Genomic DNA, 20,834 nt, shown 5'->3' on the forward strand with positions numbered 1-20,834 from the left:
AAAATGGTGAGAAATCATGCATATAATAATAAATCATGTGTATTATGCTAAGAAATCATGCGTATATTGATAATAAATCATGTAATTATGAAAAATCTAGACATTTGTTCTGTTCTACCACAAATGATAACCCAAAATAGCCGGTGGTGATCCTGTTATGGGCAGCACGGTGGAAGAGGGGTTAGTGCATCTGCCTTACATTACGAAGGGTCTGAATAGTCCTGGGTTCAATCCCGGGCCCGGGATGTTTCTGTGTGGAGTTTGCATGTCCATAAAAAAGTTTGCATGTTCTCCCCGTGTGTGGGTTCCCTCCGGGTACTCTGGCTTCCTCCCACTTCCAAAGACATGCACCTGGGGGTATGTTGATTGGCAACACTAAATTGGCCCTAGTGTGTGAACATGAGTGTGAATGTTGTCTGTCTATCTCTGTTGGCCCTGCGATGAGGTGGCGGCTTGTCCAGGGTGTACCCCGACTTCCGCCCGATTGTAGCTGAGATAGGCACCAGCGCCCCCCGCGACCACAAAGGGAATAAGCGATTGAAAATGGATGGATGTTCCTGTTATATTTAAAAAAATGTTTAACTTTGAGCAGGTTGCAAACTTTAAAGCACCGCTAACAATTGTGCTCACAACAAATATTCACACTATGAACACAATTTGTTCACTGTGAGGTGTACTGACTTGTGTCGCAGGCTTTTTAAAACAGTTTTTTTCATGTTCAGATGTCAGTATATTTTGATTTTTTTCCCATACAATACAGTACACTGACTACCTAAGTCAGTGGTTTTCAACCTTTTTTTTAGTGATGTACCTCCAGTGGACCTTTTTTTTAATTTAAGTACCCCCTAATCAGAGCAAAGCATTTTTGGTTGAAAAAAAAGGGATAAAGGAGTAAAATACAGCACTATGTCATCAGTTTCTGATTTATTAAATTGTATAACAGTGCAAAATATTGCTCATTTGTAGTGGTCTTTCTTGAACTATTTGGAAAAAAAGATATGAAAATGACTAAAAACTTGTTGAAAAAGAAACAAGTGATTCAATTATAAATAAAGATTTCTACACATAGAAGTAATCATCAACTTAAAGTGTCCTCTTTTGGGATTGTAATAGAAATCTATTTGGATTAATGAATTTAATTCTAAACATTTCTTCACAAAAAAAGATATCTTTAACATCAATATTTATGGAACATGTCCACAAAAAAATCCAGCTGTCAACACTGAATATTGCATTGTTGCATTTTTTTTTTCACAGTTTATGAACTTACATTTATATTTTGTTGAAGTATTATTCAATAAACATATTCATAAAGGATTTTTGAATTTTTGCTAATTTTTGAATATTTAAAAAAAATCTCACGTACCCCTTGGCATACCTTCAAGTACCCCCATTTGAGATCCACTGACCTAAGTAATATCAACTTTCCTCTATACCTCTTACCATGTTGTATACAGTACAGACCAAAAGTTTGGACACACCTTTTCATTTCAATAACTTTTTTTTATTTTCATGACTATTTACATTGTAGATTGTCACCAAAACTATGACACCTGTGAAGTGAAAACCCTTTCAGGTGACTACCTCTTGAAGTTCATTGAGAGAATGCCAAGAGTGTTCAAAGCAGTAATCAGATCAAAGAAATTAGAATATAAATAATGTTTTCAGTTATTTCACCTTTTTTTTGTTAAGTACATAACTCCACATGGTTTCATTCATAGTTTTGATGCCTTCAGTGACAATCTACAATGTGAATAGTCTTGAAATGAAAGAAAATGCAATGAATGAGGTGTGTCCAAACTTTTGGCCTGTACTGTATGTTACACTAAATAATAATCATGGTTGCTGAAACGTAAGGGGTGGATAAATATTTCGGTATGTACAAAATGTGCGTATGTAAAATATGTGTGTGTATAATTCTCATACGCACCTGTCAAATGTTGGTGTGAACAGATGACTACTCCCTGGCAAATACAGAAGGTGTGTCACAGTCACACATTTGCAGTTGACATTTCTGTTCGATGCAACCTCTTTCAACATGGTGGTATGAGAAACGTCACAACCTGCAAATGAATTGCACAGTCCATAAAAAAATGTATTGTCCTCAGGTGTTACACAAGAACAATAAATTATGAGAACTATCCTGTGGTTCTATATAGGGGAATAACTACCAAAGTACACGTCCATTATGGGACGGTGTGGCGAAGTTGGTAGAGTGGCTGTGGCAGCAATCTGAGGGTTAATGGTTCAATCCCCATCTTCTACCATCCTAGTCACGTCCGTTGTGTCCTTGAGCAAGACACTTCACACTTGCTCCTGATGGGTCCCGGTGAGCGCTTTGCATGGCAGCTCCCGCCATCAATGTGTGTGAATGTGTGTGTGAATGAGCAAATGTGGAAATACTGTCAAAGCGCTTTGGGCTCCTTAAAAAGGAGTAAAAAGCGCTTAACAAGTACATCCCATTTACAATTTACGCAAAAAAGGTCAGTTAGGAGAGTTCACAATGTGTCACGGCGTACTCTTCAATGAGCCCCGCGGAGCGCACCTTGGAACACGGCCCCGGCCGCTCTTCTCCTGCACGCGTCACTCCGGCGGCAGCAAGCGGCTGCAATTTATCATCAATCAGCACACCTGGGGCTGGTGAACAGACCTGTCTTTATAAGCCTGCTCAACCTGCTATCCCGTGCGAGAGTGTAATCTTCTGTTCGCATACAGTAAGCCACGTCATGCTCTGTGCTCACGATTGCTCTGTGTTTGCTCTCTGTATTCCTCTGCTCCTTGTGCTCACTTTTTCCCGTCGTTTCCCTTGTTCGTGCAGTATTCTCAGTCGCCTTGGAAGTGAGCTGTGCGCCTCACTTCTCTGAATCAACCGGTAAATTGAGAGCTTTGTCTTATGGCTCAGCTCCTTCTTCAGCACAACGGGTCGATACAATGTCCGCATTACTGAAGACACCGCAACGATCAGCTTGTTGATCTCACGATCCACTCTTCCCTCACTCGTGAACAAGACTCCTAGGTACTTGAACTCCTCCACTTGGGGCAGGGTCTCCTCCCCAACCCAGAGGTGGCGCTTTACCCTTTTCCGGGCGAGAACCATGGACTCTGATTTGGAGGTGCTGATACTCATTCCGGTCGCTTCACACCTGGCTGAAAACCGATCCAGTGAGAGCTTAAAATCCCGGCCAGATGAAGCCATCAGGACCACATCATCTGCAAAAAGCAGGGACCTGATCCCGCGGCCACCAAACCGGAACCCCTCGGTGCCTTGATTGCGCCTAGAAATTCTGTCCATAAAAGTTATGAACAGAATTTGTGACAAAGGGAAGCCTTGGCGGAGTTCAACCCCCACTGGAAACGTGTCCAACTTACTTGCCAGCAATGCGTACCAAGCTCTGACACTGATCATACAGGGAGCGAATCGCCCCCAGTCCGATACCCCATACTCTCTGAGCACTCCCCACAGGACTTCCCGAGGGTCACGGTCCAATGCCTTCTCCAAGTCCACAAAGCACATGTAGACTGGTTGGGCAAACTCCCATGTACCCTCAAGAACCCTGCCGAGAGTATAGAGCTGGTCCACAGTTCCTTGACCAGGACGAAAACCACACTGTTCCTCCTGAATCCGAGGTTCGACTATCCGGCGTAGCCTTCTCTCCAGTACACCTGAATAAACCTTACCGGGAAGGCTGAGGAGTGTGATCCCACGATAGTTGGAACACACCCTCCGGTCCCCCTTCCTAAAGAGAGGGAACACCACCCCGGTCTGCCAATCCAGAGGTACCGCCCCCGATGTCCACGCGATGCTGCAGAGTCTTGTCAACCAACACAGCCCCAAAGCATCCAGAGCCTTAAGGAACTCCGGGCGGTTCTCATCCATCCCCGGGGCCTTGCCACCGAGGAGCTTTTTAACTACCTCGGCAACCTCATGGGAGAGCCCACCACAGATTCCCCAAGCACTGCTTCCTCATAGGAAGACGTGTTGGTGGGATTGAGGAGGTCTTCAAAGTATTCCTTCCACCGATGCACAACATCCGCAGTCGAGGTCAGCAAAACACCATCCACACCATGCACGGTGTTGACAGTGCACTGCTTCCCCTTCCTGAGGCGGCGGATGCCGATCGAGAATCGCTTCGAAGCCGTCCGGAAGTCGTTTTCCATGGCTTCCCCGACCTCCTCCCATGTCCTAGTTTTTGCCTCCGCGACCACTAAAGCTGCACACCGCTTGGCCCGTTGGTACCCGTCCACTGCATCCGGAGTTCTATGAGCCAAAAGAACCCGATAGGACTTCTTCTTCAGCTTGACGGCATCCCTCACTGCTGGTGTCCACCAACAGGTTCTGGAAATACCGCCACAACAGGCACCAAAAACCTTGCGGCCCCAGCTCCAATCAGCCGCCTGGACAATAGGGGTGCAGAACATGGTCTTAATATCCCGCACCTCCCTCGTGACATGTTCAAAGTTCTTCCGGAGGTGGGAATTGAAACTCCCTCTGACAGGAGACTCTGCCAGACGTTCCCAGCAGACCCTCACAATGCGCTTGGGCCTGCATGTCTATCCGGCATCCTCCCCCATCATTGCAGCCAATTCACCACCAGGTGGTTATCGGTAGAAAGCTCTGCCCCTCTCTTCACCCGAGTGTCCAAAACATGAGGCTGCAAATCCGATGACACAACTACAAAGTCGATCATGGAACTGCGGCCTAGGGTGTCCTGGTGCCAAGTGCACATAAGGACACCCTTATGTTTGAACATGGTGTTTGTTATGGACAATCTGTGATGAACAGTCCAATAACAAAACACCACTCGGGTTTAGATCCGGGCGGCCATTCTTCCCAAACACACCTCTCCAGGTTTCACTGTGGTTGTCAACATGAGCGTTGAAGTCCCCCAGTAGGACAAGGGAATCACCCGGGGGAGCACTTTCCACCACTCCCTCAAGTGTATCCAAAAAGGGTGGGTACTCTGAACTGCTGTTTGGTGCGAAAGCACAAACAATAGTCAGGACCCGTCCCCCACACGAAGGCGGAGGGAAGTTACCTTCTCGTCCACTGGGTTGAACTCCAACGTGCAGGATTTGAGCTGGGGGTGGGGGGCAACAAGAATTGCCACCTCAGCCCGTCGCCTCTCACTGCCGGCAACACCAGAGTGGAAGAGAGTCCAGTCCCTCTCGAGAGAATTGTTTCCAGAGCCCTTGCTGTGCGTCGAGGTGAGTCCGACTATATACAGCCGGAACTTCTCTACCTCGGAACTTCTCTACCTCGCGCACTAGCTCAGGCTCCTTCCCCCCCAGTGAGGTGACATTCCACGTCCCAAGAGCTATCTTATGTAGCCGAGGTGCTACAATGCTCACAATGCACCCAACCTCTATGGCACCTGCTATGAGTGGGGAGCCCATTGGAGGGATGACCCACGTTGCCTCTTCGGGCTGTGCCCGGCCGGGCCCCATGGGGACAGGCCTGGCCACCAGGCGCTCGCCATCGTGCCCAAACTCCGGGCCTGGCTCCAGAGGGAGGCCCCGGTGACCCGCTTCCAGGCGAGGGAAATCTAAGTCCATTTTGTTGTGTATTCATAGAAGTCTTCGAGCTGCTCTTTGTCTGATCCCTCACCTAGGACCTGTTTGTCTTGGGAGACCCTACCAGGGGGCATGAAAGTCCCCGGGCAACATAGCTCCTAGGATCATTGGGACACGCAAACTCGTCGACCACGGTAAGGTGGCAGCTCAGAGAGGAGCTGCCAAGTTATAATAATTCTTCTTCTTATTATTATCATTGTTGTTATCAATTGGACAACTTCACCTCTGGCCTATGCAAATATTGCCCATACACGAGCAGCACGGTGGAAGACGGGTTAGTGCGTCTGCCTCACAATACGAAGGTCCTGAGTAGTCCTGGGTTCAATCCTGGGTTCGGGATCTTTCTGTGTGGAGTTTGCATGTCCCCCCCGTGACTGCGTGGGTTCCCTCCGGGTACTCCGGAGACTAAATGTTTTGTATCACAGATGTGATTGTGTGTGGTAATGGTTGTTTGTCCGACCTGAGATTGGTAGGTCGTAAGTTCAAACCCCGACCAAGTCATACCAAAGACTATAAAAATGGGACCCATTACCTCCCTACTTGGCACTCAGTATCAAGGGTTGGAATTGGGCCTTAAATAACCAAAATGATTCCAGAGCGTGGCCACCACTGCTCCTCACTGCTCCCCTTACCTCCCAGAGGGTGGGACAAGGGGACGGGTCAAATGCAGAGGGTAAATTCACCACACCTAGTGTGTGTGTGTGACTATCAGTGGTACTTTAACTTAAATCAGAGTCTGACCCTGGTGAGGACAAGCGGTATAAAAAAATGAATGATTGAATGATTGTTGCCTCAATCGAAGGGAAGGCAGGTGTAACGCATGTGTCAAATACATTTGCGGAGATTATTAAGCTCTTGCCTTTCTGTTTACTCTTTGTGCACTTCCTAGTCACGTGACCGCCACAGTCCAATCAGCTTTAGGCATATACCGGTAGCCGGAAGTGACTGGTATGCTCTTGCTGTAGTTAATCTTTGGCAACTCGGCGCACTCCTCCTTTGTCACCTGTCCGCCGCGGTCCAATTAGTGGTGCTTATAAGCCGATAGCAGGAAGTAGCCAGGAGACAGGACATGAAAGATCGATTGCATTTCTGCTCGAGGGAGGCTTTAAACATTGTTTTCACCAGAAATATTGTGCTGACGGTTTTTTAAACTACATGCCTATTTTGTAACTTTATAGAGCCGACTTCCAGCGCCGGAATCTTTGTCATTAAGCTGTGTTTGACTGTAGAAGCTCAATTGGTGAGTCCATATTTATGACAATAGCACTTCAAGCATTCATCTTTCTTCATTGCAACAGTCTTGGTGGCATATTCTCAATTGTCCATATAAAAGGTTTATGACTTAAACTAATGATCACATTTGTGTATTGAATGTACTTTTATGTGTTTAGATAATAAGCACATTTAGTGCACTGACTGCTTTGTATAGGTCATAATTATGTTGCTAATGGTTATTTTAGCATTTTATTGCATATAGTGATTCTGATATGTTATTGATTTATATTGTACAAAATTGAGGAAAGAACTAGAACATATCGAATATTTATTATGAATACTTGATAATATATTATTGAATAATATATTATGAATACTTGATGGTATATTGTTGGATAATATTATGAATACTAGATAACGCAATTTAGTGTTATTTAATGAAGATTTGTGTACACATGGATATATAAGAATGGTTCTGGCTCTTACACAGGCCAGGTTTCTCTTTTTGATGGCGAGCTAAGGAAAATAATCACCTCGTCCAAGGATCAAGTTTGGAAGATTCCAGCGAGGAACCTCACCACCTGCTCTGTCTGGGCTGGTAGGAGGCTCTCGAGCCGACCCTTTACAATTGTCACTTTACCTGCAGCACATGGACTGTACTGCCATCCTTTTTTTCCCCCCAAGAACAACTATCCGAACTGAGATTTAAACAAGATCCAGAGACACTGAATAGTTAAATGGAATTGTATATATGTATATAGTACTTGTGTTTTTCTCTTTAAATTTCTTTCATGTTGAATGGCCATTCAACTCATTGTGTGTGTATATATCTGCTGTCCATCACTAACTCTCTAATACACGGTGTCAACCAAACTACAATTCAAGCTCTGCCTCTCTCTACGAGTTGAAACTAGTCTTCTGTTCCTAGCCCATAACACCCCATATATATATTTATTGCATTGCTTTGTAGACACAGGCAAGTGAGAACGTGAACAAGAGAGCAAGATTTGACAATTGCTCATCCAAAATAAGAAATGTGTTGACTCTTAGAGTAAATGCTCCCTCAGGGAATACGCCCTCCTTGTTTCAAGGGACTAATAAAGTATTTTCCAAGAGATGTTATTTCCTTCAGTGTTGTGAAATTACCTCCAAGACGAAAGCAAGAACTCCAGTCGAATGGATCCTCCTCTGACAGCATTTTCTTCAAAATCCGCTCATCCGTGCTGAAGAGTGACACCTTTCTTGTGATGTCTTGCTTTTTCTGAACATCACGAAGTAAGATGGTTTGACAAAAACAGACCATCTTTGAATCTCAGTAAAACTAAAATAATGCTATTTGGTAACAGTAGAAGGGAAAGGCCAACACACTTACAAAGTAAATATTGAAAGGGTAAAAGAAAAAACATTTTTGGGTGTAACAATAGATGATGAAATGAACTGGAAATGCCATATAAAAATATACAACATAAAGTAGCAGGAAACACATCAATAATGAATAAAGCAAAACATGTTCAAGATCAAAAATCATATTATTTGCTGCTCACTAGCGTTACCATATCTGCGTTATTGTGTATAATTATGGGGAAACAACTACAAATGTGCGCTTCATTCAATAACGATGTTACAAAAAAGATTAATTAGAATAATACATAATGTTGGATATAGAGAACATACAAACCCTTTATTTATTAAATCACAATTATTGAAATTCAACGATTTGGTGCATTTGCAAACAGCTAAAATTATGTACAAAGCAAACTATACAACAATTGTTCTCAACAAAAGAGGATGAATATAACCTTAGAGGAAAACGTATTCAAAACATGTGTATGCTTGTACAAAACTTAAAACCTTTAGTGTGTCAGTATGTGGTATATAATCATGAAATAGATTAACCAAAGAAATCAAACAAAGCACCAATATGATTTAGTTTAAGAGACTGTTCAAACTACAAGTATTCACAAAGTACATAGAACAAAAATGATGATGAACATTTTGAACCCTTTTTTTGTTGAGACAGATTATTTATGTATTTAATATTTGTTTACTTACAAATCCCGTTTCCATATGAGTTGGAAAATTGTTTTAGATGTAAATATAAACGGAATACAATGATTTGCAAATCATTTTCAACCCATATTCAGTTGAATATGCTACAAAGACAACATATTTGATGTTCAAACTGATAAACATTTTTCTTTTTGCGAATAATCATTAACGTTAGAATTTGATGCCAGCAACACGTGACAAAGAAGTTGGGAAAGGTGGCAATAAATACTGATGAAGTTGAGAAATGCTCATCAAACACTTATTTGGAACATCCCACAGGTGTGCAGGCTAATTGGGAACAGGTGGGTGCCATGATTGGGTATAAAAACAGCTTCACAAAAAAAGCTCAGTCTTTCACAATAAAAGATGGGCGAGGTACACCCCTTTGTCCACAACTGCCTAAGCAAATATTCAAACAGTTTAAGAACAACGTTTCTCAAAGTGCAATTGCAAGAAATTTAGGGATTTCAACATTTACGGTCCATAATATCATCAAAAGGTTCAGAGAATCTGGAGAAATCACTCCACGTAAGCGGCATGGCCGGAAACCAACATTGAATGACCGTGACCTTTGATCCCTTGGACGGCATTCTATCAAAAACCGACATCAGTCTCTAAAGGATATCACCACATGGGCTTAGGAACACTTCAGAAAACCACTGTCGCTAAATACAGTTCGTCGCTACATCTGTAAGTGCAAGTTAAAGCTCTACTATGCAAAGCGAAAGCCATTTATCAACAACATCCAGAAACGCCACCGGCTTCTCTGGCCCCGAGATCATCTAAGATGGACTGATGCAAAGTGGAAAAGTGTTCTGTGGTCTGAGGAGTCCACATTTCAAATTGTTTTTGAAAATATTCGAATTTGTGTCATCCGGACCAAAGGGGAAGCGAACCATCCAGACTGTTATCGACGCAAAGTTCAAAAGCCAGCATCTGTGATGGTATGGGGGTGCATTAGTGCCCAAGGCATGGGTAACTTACACATCTGTGAAGGCACCATTAATGCTGAAAGGTACATACAGGTTTTGGAACAACATATGTTGCCATCTAAGCCCAGTCTTATTTCAGCAAGACAATGCCAAGCCACATTCAGCGCGTGTTACAACAGCGTGGCTTCGTAAAAAAAGAGTGCGGGTACTTTCCTGGCCCGCCTGCAGTCCAGACCTGTCTCCCATCGAAAATGTGTGGCGTATTATGAAGCGTAAAATACGAGACCCCGGACTGTTGAACGAATGATGCTCTACATAAAACGGGATTGGGAAAGAATTCCACTTTCAAAGCTTCAACAATTAGTTTCCTCAGTTCCCAAACTTTTATTGAGTGTTGTTAAAAGAAAAGGTGATGTAACACAGTGGTGAACATGCCCTTTCCCAACTATTTTGCCGCTTGTTGCAGCCATGAAATTCTAAGTTAATTATTATTTGCAAAATAAAAATAAAAGTTTTTGAGTCTGAACATCAAACATCTTGTCTTTGTGTTGGATTCAATTAAATATGGGTTGAAAAGGATTTACCAACAGGTATAACTCGGTTGGTAGAGCGGCCGTTCCAGCAACTTGGGGTTGCAGGTTCGATCTCCACTTCTGCCATCCTAGTCACTGCCGTTGTGTCCTTGGGCAAGACACTTCACCCACCTGCTCCCAGTGCCACCCACACTGGTTTAAATGTAACTTAGATATTGGGTTTCACTATGTAAAGTGCTTTGAGTCCCTAGAGAAAAAGCGCTTTATAAATATAATTCAATTCAATTGTATTCTGTTTATATTTACTTGTACATCCAACACAATTTCCTAACTCATATGGAAACGGGGTTTGTACTATATTATACCGTATTTCCTTGAATTGCCGCCAGGGCGCTAATTAATTTAAAACCTCTTCTCACTCCTGCGCTTACCAAAGGCATGCGGTAAAAGTAAGGTTGCGCTAATTATTTTAAAACCTATTCTCATCCCGGCACTTACCAAAGGCATGCAGTAAACATTTTAGTGTGATGTAAGCTTGGACCTTAAAGCCTACTGAATAGCTGTTAATCTTCTTCCCTTTATGCAATTTCAAATTACCGGTTTTGAAATCAGCCTCCTCCATTCTGAAAATGATGACAGGGGAAGTGTCACTCGTGACGTCACGAGTTTGACCAGGCGGTAATACTAAGCATGCGCTAATTATTTTGCAAAGCGAGTTTAGACCCGGCAGTAATTCAAGGCAGGCGCATACTACAGTATATGCCCGGCGGCAATTCAAGGAAATACGGTATTATTTATTTGTTCACTCTTTTGTCACAGAGAACAAAGAAATATGATACAATTGCTATGGTATGAAAAGGGGTAGGATTAAATATGCTCTGCCTCTTCCTACTCATTTTTGGACATGCTGTAATGAAACGACTGGAAATATGTGATGCATTACAATGTATCGTATGCATGTTCAAAATAAACTGAAAGTGAACTAAACAGAACTGAAGTGCGGTAGGGTGCTAACTCCAGAGGGTACCTAATTGTATGCAAACTCACCTCTGGATCAGTCCGGCAAATGATGACTTTAAAATCAGGCCATGTATCAACGATGAACTGTACGGAATTTGGTTTGTTCATGTTAAAGGCAAATACAACTCCAAAGATCTACAAAGACAGTAAAGGAGTGGCACTGGTTTACCAACAAAACAACTAAGGCATTAGAAAAAACAAAAATGTTTAAATGCCTGCATGTCTATACCTGAAAACACTTGGGTAAGTATTTTAGCAGCTTTCCTTCTGCAATCAGCACCTCATCTTTTTGGAGGACCTTCATTCTTGGGGACCAATGATTGGTCAATGGTGCAGGGTGTCCTGCCTTAACCTTAAATTCCTGAGTTAATGAGTAATTGTCATTAATCATCAACATGGACAATAAATCCCCCCCAGCCCCATATGTGCCATGGGACATTTTAAGTGTCGATTAATAAAAGGGAGTTGAGTCCTCCTATACCGGTGTTTTAGAATAGAATAGAGAATAGAATAGAATAGAATAGAGTTTTATTGTCATTATTGCAATGAACCGGTTCAAAGAACAACGAAATTGGAGCAGCTCCTCCTAAGGTGCATATACAATATGGTAGTATAAATAGTAAAAAAAAAAAAAAAAAAGATAGAGATGACAGATGTATCTATGTATATGTATCCACACAGATGCATATCTGCATGCATATGAATACATATACACACATACATAAAACATTATTGCACATTGTAGTCCGAAAAAAGAGAAAAACATTTAAACATTACACATGAGGACATGATGGACATATTGTGCTCACTCAGTGCCTGTTTAATGCTACCATGGCTCTTGGGTAAAAGCTATTTTTTAGTCTATTGGTGCTCGCTTTTAGCACCCTGTAGCGTCTGCCTGAGGGTAGCAGTTCCAGGTGGCTGTGCCCGGGGTGGAATGGGTCTTTCAGGATGCTCTGTGCTTTCCTGAGACAGCGGGAGCTGTACAGGTCAGCCAGGGGGTGGAGGGGGCATCCGATTTACTTCTGGGCGGTCTTTATGACTCTCTGGAGCGCCGTTCTCTCTGCGGCCGTGCAGCTGCTGAACCACACGCAGATGCAGTAGGTCAGGATGCTCTCAATGGAGCACCGGTAGAAGGACACCAGCAGTTCCTGTGAGAGGTGGTTGTTCCTGAGTATTCTCAGGAAGTGCAGTCTCTGGTGTGCCTTCTTGATGGTAGCCGTGGTGTTGGTGCTCCAGGATAGGTCGTCGGCCAGGTGGACTCCCAGGAAGCGGAAGTCGGAGACCCTCTCCACACAGTCACCACTGATGATCAGGGGCAGGATGTCCGTTTTTTCCTCCTGAAGTCTATGACCAGCTCCTTGGTCTTGGAGGTGTTCAGGGCCAGGTTGTTGACTTTGCACCAATCCGACAGCTTCTCCACCTCATCCCGATATGCAGCCTCGTCTCCCTCCGAGATGAGCCCCACTACGGTGGTGTCATCCGCAAATTTGATGATGGAGTTGCTGGAGTGGGCAGGTGTGCAGTCGCATGTGTAGATGGAGTAGAGAAGGGGGCTCAGCACGCAGCCTTGTGGAGAGCCAATACTGAGGTGCAGGCTTGATGACATGTGGCGACCCAACTGCACCCTCTGGGGGCGGTTGGATAAGAAGTCCTTAATCCACATGCAGATGGAGTTCGAGAGACCCAGGTCTGACAGTTTGGACACCAGTCTATCAGGAATAATGGTGTTAAATGCCGAACTATAATCCACAAAAAGCAGCCGCACGTAGCTCCCCCCCGTCTCCAGGTGACCTTTTCTAAGCCGAGGCACATTTTTTTCATTGAAAAAATCCCCAGGCACACCACCAGCAGAAAACATAACAAAAATGAAAGTCAGCAGCCGATATTGACAATAAAAAGTCATTCTCGCAATTGTTGGATGTGACTTTAAACCATAACTAAGCATGCATCACTATATCTCTTGTCTCAAAGTAGGTGTACTGTCACCACCTGTCACATCACGCGGTGACTTATTTGGAGATTTTTTGTGTGATTTCGTGTAGTCCTTGTCTTGCGCTCCTATTCTTGTGTTTTTTCCTGTTTTGTTGGTATTTTCCTGTAGCAGTTTGATGTCTTCCTTGAACGCTATTCCCCGCACCTGCTTTGTTTTCGCAACCAAAACTATTTAAGTTGTGCGGACGCTATCCTTCTTGATGGGGACATTGTTGATTGTCATGTCATGTACGGATGTACTTTGTGGACGCCGTCTGCTCCACACGCTGTAAGTCTTTGCTGTCGTCCAGCATTCAGTTTTTGTTTACTTTGCAACCTTAAGCTTCAATGCTTTTTCCTAGCGGCCCTCGCCTTTTGTTTATTTTTTGGTTTTAGCGTTAGGTACCTTTTTACCTGCACATTGCCTCCCGCATATTGTGATCACGACAAACTATGTTCCCAACATCTACAAAACAATTAGCTACCTGCTGCCACCTACTGATATGGAAGAGTATTACACGGTTACTCTGCCGAGCTTTGGACAACACAGACAAACAACGACACATTATTTTCGGGTTATAATTACTGGTTTGCAAAAAAATTTTTTTAACCCAATTAGCTGAAATTACATAACCTCCCATGGTACACCAGACTGTATATCACGGCACACTAGTGTGCCGCGGCACAGTGGTTGAAAAACACTGCTCTATACCGCGGTACATTTCACAGTGTAAGAATGTGATCGCTACAGGTGTGCATTTTGCCGGTGATGGTGGTGGTGGTGGGGGCTGATGTGTGTTTTTTTTTTTGGATTGTTCAGAATTCCAGGAGGCGCCCCAGGAAACTTGCCACCTGATTTCAGAAATTATGCAGTCCTTCCAGGATTTTGTAGGCTTTTTTAGTGAAATCGTTAGAGTGGCAAGTGTTTCAGGTAACGTTAACTTTAAAGGCCTACTGAAATGAGATTTTCTTATTTAAGCGGGAATAGCAGGTCCGTTCTATATGTCAAACTTGATCATTTCGCGATATTGCCATATTTTTGTTGAAAGGATTTAGTAGAGAACATCGACGATAAAGTTTGCAACTTTTGGTCGCTATTAGAAAAGCCCTGCCTTTACCGGAAGTATGTGCGCGTGACGTCATGAGTTGCAGGGCTCCACACATATTTACATTGTTTATAATGAGTGCCAGCATCAGTAAGAGCAATTCGGACCGAGAAAGCGACAATTTTCCCATTAATTTGAGCGAGGATGAAAGATTTGTGAATTAGGATAGTGATAGTGAAGGACTAGTAAAAAATAAATAAAAATAAAACAAAAAAAAAGCGACGGCTATAGGCGGCGGCAATGTGAGCGTTTCAGATGTAATTAGACACATGTACTAGGATAATTCTGGAAGATCCCTTATCTCCTTATTGTTTTAATAGTGTTTTAGTGAGATTATAAAGATTGTAAAGACATACCTCGAGGTTGGATGTGTCACGTTCGGAGCGCATTGAGATGCGCGGCGGTGTCAACTCAAGATGCATGGGACCAGACAGGCAAGTTAGCAGGTAGGAGCTGGATTTAATATATAAAATGACAAAAGAACTCTGGTACAAAGGTAAAATAAAACGCGTGCAACACACGGGCAGCTAGGCTAACACTAGCACTGAGTAAAAGTCCAAAAGCTGCGCGTGTCGTGCGCCCAAAAGCTAAGGTGGAACTTAGCAAGCCAAAAACAGGACCAGATAATCGAACGTGCGTGTTGCATAAAGCAATTGAAGAACTCAGACCGAACAAAGGGAGGAGGCAGGTATAAATACAGAAACGGTAATCAAAAACAGGTGTGCGCCGGGCGTCAGTGTGCAGGTGGAACAAATGAAGTCGCTATGGTGACGAATACAAACAAGGACGTGCTCAAATACCGGGATCGGCATAGTCCAAAACATGATCAAAACACACAAAAGCAAACAACAAAAAACGATCCATGTAGTGGATCGTAACAGGATGGCTGCGGTGAACACGCAGTGTCTCAGAGAGAAGCCGAGGAGCCAAGCTCACAGCTGCCTTTTAAACAGCTGCTGCAGGATGACAAATAATCCAATGATGTCTCCAGTAAGATATATATCACAATTTTCCCATCCAAAAACATGCTGGTTGACGTAGAGAAAACATGTTCGCTTGACCGCTCTGCTTCACAAGAAACAAAGAAACACCGGCTGTGTCTCGGTGCTAAAAGCAGCTGCAATCCACCGCTTTTCACCAACAGCATTGTTCTTTATAGTCTCCATTATTAAATGAACACATTGGAAAAGATTCAGCAACACAGATGTCCAGAGTACTGTGTAATTATGCGATTAAAGCAGATGACTTTTAGCCGCTAGTGGTGCAGCGCTAATATTTCCTGACAGTCCGTGACGTCACGCGCACGCGTCATCTTTCCGCGACGTTTTCAACAAGAAACTCGCGGGAAATTTAAAATTGCAATTTAGTAAACTAAAAAGGCCGTATTGGCATGTGTTGCAATGTTAATATTTCATCTTTGATATATAAACTATCAGACTGCGTGGTCGGTAGTAGTGGGTTTCAGTAGGCCTTTAAAGAGCACAAAATTGCTACAGAAATCTAAGTTCCATTCACACATTTAAAAAAACACTTTAAGACCAATGTCTTGGAAAAATATATCACTCTTGAATCAACACAGTAGTTATTACTATGATCAATGTTAATTCCAAACTAAATGTGGGGTGTAAATAATCATGGAAGTGTAACCTATTTTAATGGTTTTGCCTCTTTGTGATATTAAGTTCCTGTTATAGAGTATATGCCTTGAGCTCTTATTTTGAAGGCGCAAGGTAGCGGAAGTGGTGTCAAGTTGGAGTGGAGCAAAGTTTTCGAAAAGAGAGAAAATAAAGTGGTCCTCGTGTAAAACTGGAGCCTCCCTGTTTGTTATTTTATAGTTTTATACAGTGTAGGCCAGTGGTTCTCAACCTTTTTTCAGTGATGTACCCCCCGTGAACATTTTTTTAATTCAAGTACCTCCTAATCAGAGCAAAGCATTTTTGGTTGAAAAAAATAGATAAAGAAGTAAAATACAGCACTATGTCATCAGTTTCTGTTGTATTAAATTGTATAACAGTGCAAAATATTGCTCATTTATAGTGGTCTTTCTTGAACTATTTGGAAAAAAGATATAAAAATAACTAGAAACTTGTTGAAAAATAAACAAGTGATTCAATTATAAATAGAGATTTCTACACATAGAAGTAATCATCAACTTAAAGTGCCCTCTTTGGGGGATTGTAATAGAGATCCATCTGAATTCATGAACTTGATTCTAAACATTTCTTCACAAAAAAAGAAATCTTTTAACATCAATATTTATGGAACATGTCCACAAAAAATGTAGTTGTCAACACTGAATATTGCATTGTTGCATTTCTTTTCACAGTTTATGAACTTACATTCATATTTTGTTGAAGTATTATTCAATAAATATATTTATAAAGGATTTTTAAATTGTTGCTATTTTTAGAATATTTAAAAAAAAATCTCACGTACCCATTGGCATACCTTCAAGTACCCCTAGGGGTACGTGTACCCCCATTTGAGAACCACTGGTATAGGCAACTTTTATAAACCCTCGATTAGAGAAGTATAATTGTTTGTATGAAGTATATAATTAATACAAAGTTTTACCTAACACGCGTACAAGGATATTTCAAATGTCTTTACTGTGTATATGATTGAGCAGTCTTTATGTTGTGTACATGGTGTATTTATAATATGCTGTGCCAAGGAAATGTCATAATTTTTGGAAACTAATCTTATATTTGACATTGTTTATAGGGTTAGGCGTAATAAGTGTTCAGCATCAGCCTAAACCAGTGGGGGTACGCGTAGCCCTGGGGGTACTTGAAGGTATGCCAAGGGGTACATGAGAATTTTTTTTTTTAATATTCTAAAAATAGCAACAATTCAAAAATCCTTTATAAATATATTTAATGAAGTAAGTTTATAAACTGTGAAAAGAAATGCAATATGCAGTGTTGACAGCTATATTTTTGTGGACATGTTCCATAAATATTGATTTTAAAGATTTCTTTTTTGTGAAGAAATGTTTAGAATTAAGTTCATGAATCCAGATTGATCTCTATTACAATCCCCAAAGAGGGCACTTTAAGTGTATGATTACTTATATGTGTAGAAATCCTTTTTTTAAAATAATTGAATCACTTGTTTATTTTTCAACAAGTTTTCAGTTATTTTCAACAAGTTTTTTTCCAAATAGTTCAAGAAAGACCACAACAAATGAGCAATGTTTTGCACTGTTATACAATTTAAAAAAAATCAGAAAACTGATGATATAGTGCTGTATTTTACTTCTTTATCTCTTTTTTTCAACCAAATATGCTTTGCTCTGATTAGGGGGTACTTGAATTAAAAAAAAATTCACAGTGGGTACATCACTGAAAAAAGGTTGAGAACCACTGTCCTAAACCCTTTCGGTCTGCAATATTTTCAATTTATGAATGTACAACTGTTTGTTTATGTAAAACTGTTTGTTTATTTTGTTGACCGCTGACCGAATAAATAATATACTAATCTGAACTAAATGGGAAAAGAAAATACTGTAATGATGTTTTACTCGTTTTATACCGCAAATACTTAAAAGTGCACAATAGAGTAAAAGCACATACTCGGAGCTCATTGTCAAATTACTGTACTGTTTTATCTAACCATAACTAATAATAGTAAGAAATGTAATATGAAAGTATATATTTTATGGAAAGAAACACCACAAAAGGCATCCATATCGTCCATAAGTTTAACCTGAAACATTCTTTTTTGCTCAAAGTGTTTCGTCATCCTAAATATTCATTTATGTTCCAACACATTCACCGCTACAAGTTAAGAACATTGGTGAACTACTGAAAGTGATCTTTAGTGGTATTTTTTGTTGATAAATGAGAGACAACAAGAGATTATCATCAGACTTCAACATTTTTAACATTTAAATGCTGCCTCCTTGCTAGGTCAGCATTGGAAATGAAACTCTGTTCACCTGTTATTTGCCTTAACCTAGATTTAAAAAGGTTAAATAAATATACAAATACATACATCACATTATCCAGCAGGCTTAGCGCTGTAGACGTAAACAGGAAGAGGGTCCGAGCTACGCGGGAGGACGGCAATTGGGGAGTTTGAGCAATGAAGAGTTATTATATTGATACATGTTGTTGTTCCGGCTTTGTGTACACAATAAATAAACATAATTTTTGATAAGATAGCTAAAGTTCGCGTTTAAGCGCCGTTCAGAGACAAATTCGTTTGGCCAAAATTGAAAAATTGCAGAAAGTTGCAAGTCCGTGTATGCTTCCCGGGAAGTGCTTCAATTTGCGTGAATTCATCTAAAACCGCTTCATAATGTGAAGTTAACTAAAATGTATATGTTATTTTGTAAATAAAACTCAAAAAGCCCGCCGCTCCTTTCTATTTTTTTTTTATAGCTCCAATTTCCATCCATCCATCCATTTTCTACCGCTTATTCCCTTTTGGGGTCGCGGGGGGCGCTGGCGCCTATCTCAGCTACAATCGGGCGGAAGGCGGGGTACACCCTGGACAAGTCGCCACCTCATCGCAGGGCCAACACAGATAGACAGACAACATTCACACTCACATTCAAGCTCCAATTTCGAGACGGCTAAATTAACAATCCTCATCCTTATTTCCAAAGCAAACCGAAAACAAAAAGTGAGAACAGAAAAATGAATGAACAAAGTCAAAATGCATTTATTCCAGACAGAATTGACCAGACAATTAGTCAGTAACAAAACAAATATATAATATGACATACCTTCCACACCAGAGCAGAATGTACGATGCTTTTTATCGACCTAATGACTCAGTTTGTTGTCTCCTTCTTCCTCCACTTTGCAGTTAAGTTATGCACACATGTCTTCTTGACTACACCCATTTATATTCTCCGGTGTCCAAACCTAACCTGTCAAAACAGAAAATAATGAAGAAAAGATTAAATCATAATTCTTGATTCAAGATGTGAAGTTTACTGAAATAAAACATTAGAATTAATAACTTAAGACCATAACATTTCATAAAATGATATCTGACAGATTACAGAGACACAGCTCACATTTATTTTGTTGTTTAACTACAGGAAAAACTGTCTGAAGGTTGATAGACGCATCACTCATACGCTGCCGTTTTCCTGGATGCATTTTTGTTTTTAAAACATAAGCATGCATGGCCAGATTCAATCCATCAATCAATCAATGTTTATTTATATAGCGCTAAATCACAAATGTCTCAAAGGACTGTACACACCATTACGACTACGACGTCCTCGGAAGATTGTCAGTTTACATTCCCACAAAGGCATGTTCCTTTCAGTCATTATTTTTTTATGACCACTTCGGGTTTTAAATTCCAGATACCACACCCAGTCTTCACAGACTAAAGATGATACCTTTCCTTTTTCTTTCTCTTCCTTTCCAAAAACGTTCTGCCTTCTGTTGTGGGATTCTACCGACCAGGTTGAATTCAACCGTCAGATGTTTGCCAATATTAGATAGATAGATAGTATTTTATTGATTCCTTCAGGAGAGTTCCTTCAGGAAAATTAAAATTCCAGCAGCAGTGTACAGTGTTGAGATCAATTTAAAAAAAGTAAAAAGTAAATAATGGGGGTTTAAAAGGAAACAAAATAGAGAAATATTACAAAAACAATAAAAACAATGGGAATAACAATATAACAGTAAAATAAGAATATAACAAGACAAAGTAGGCAGTAGTGACCATGTTATGAAAAAGTATTGCACTGTTAATGTTTTGCATCCCCTGTCATCCTAGTACCCCTCGTCCCCCGTCCCAGAGAGGAGTTGTACAGTCTAATGGCGTGTGGGACAAAGGAGTTCTTGAGTCTATTAGTCCTGCACTTGGGATGAAGCAGTCTAGCACTGAACAGGCTCCTCTGGCTACTGATAACTCTATGCAGAGGGTGACTGGCATCATCCAGGATGCTCACTAGTTTGTCCACAGTCCTCTTCTCTGCCACCGTCACCAGTGAGTCCAGTTTCATTCCCATTGTAGAACCGGCCCGCCTGATCAGTTTCTCAAGTCTGGAGCTGTCCTTCTTAGATGTACTGCCCCCCCAGCACACTACCATGTAGAACAGAACACTGGCAACCACAGACTGGTAGTACATCCACAGGAGTTTTCTACAAATGTTGAAGGAGTGCAGTCACCTGAGGAAGTACAGCCTGCTCTGTCCTTTCTTGTACTGGTGGTCCGTGTTAACAGTCCAGTCCAGCTTATTGTCCACCCAAACCCCGAGGTACTTGAATGAGTCCACGGTCTGTACCTCAACTCCCTCGATCACAATAGGTTGTGACCGTGGACTCGACCTCCCAAAGTCAATGACCAGCTCCTTGGTCTTTGACGGATTGAGCTGCAAGACGTTCGTGTGGCACCAGACAACAAAGTCCCTCACCAGGTTCCGAAACTCCTCCTCTCTGCCGTCCCTGATGCACCCGACGATG

At 41.7% G+C, this 20,834-nt stretch overlaps 1 protein-coding gene across 1 annotated transcript in view; it reads right to left on the reverse strand.

The window, feature by feature from the left end:
- LOC133559130 (glycine N-acyltransferase-like protein 3) overlaps positions 1–20,023 on the reverse strand; it is a 38,833-nt gene extending 18,810 nt beyond the window's left edge. The window contains exons 1-6 of the mRNA XM_061910554.1: positions 19,621–20,023; positions 19,133–19,279; positions 11,550–11,681; positions 11,348–11,455; positions 7,933–8,047; positions 1,931–2,063 (exon numbers count right to left, since the gene is read on the reverse strand). Coding sequence (XP_061766538.1) covers positions 1,931–2,063; positions 7,933–8,047; positions 11,348–11,455; positions 11,550–11,624 — 431 coding nt within the window. The 5' untranslated portion in view covers positions 11,625–11,681; positions 19,133–19,279; positions 19,621–20,023. The remainder of the gene's footprint in view (positions 1–1,930; positions 2,064–7,932; positions 8,048–11,347; positions 11,456–11,549; positions 11,682–19,132; positions 19,280–19,620) is intronic.
- Between the last annotated feature and the right edge of the window lie 811 nt (positions 20,024–20,834).

This window comes from Nerophis ophidion, linkage group LG09 (assembly GCF_033978795.1).
Source record: "Nerophis ophidion isolate RoL-2023_Sa linkage group LG09, RoL_Noph_v1.0, whole genome shotgun sequence".
Taxonomy (NCBI): domain Eukaryota; kingdom Metazoa; phylum Chordata; class Actinopteri; order Syngnathiformes; family Syngnathidae; genus Nerophis; species Nerophis ophidion.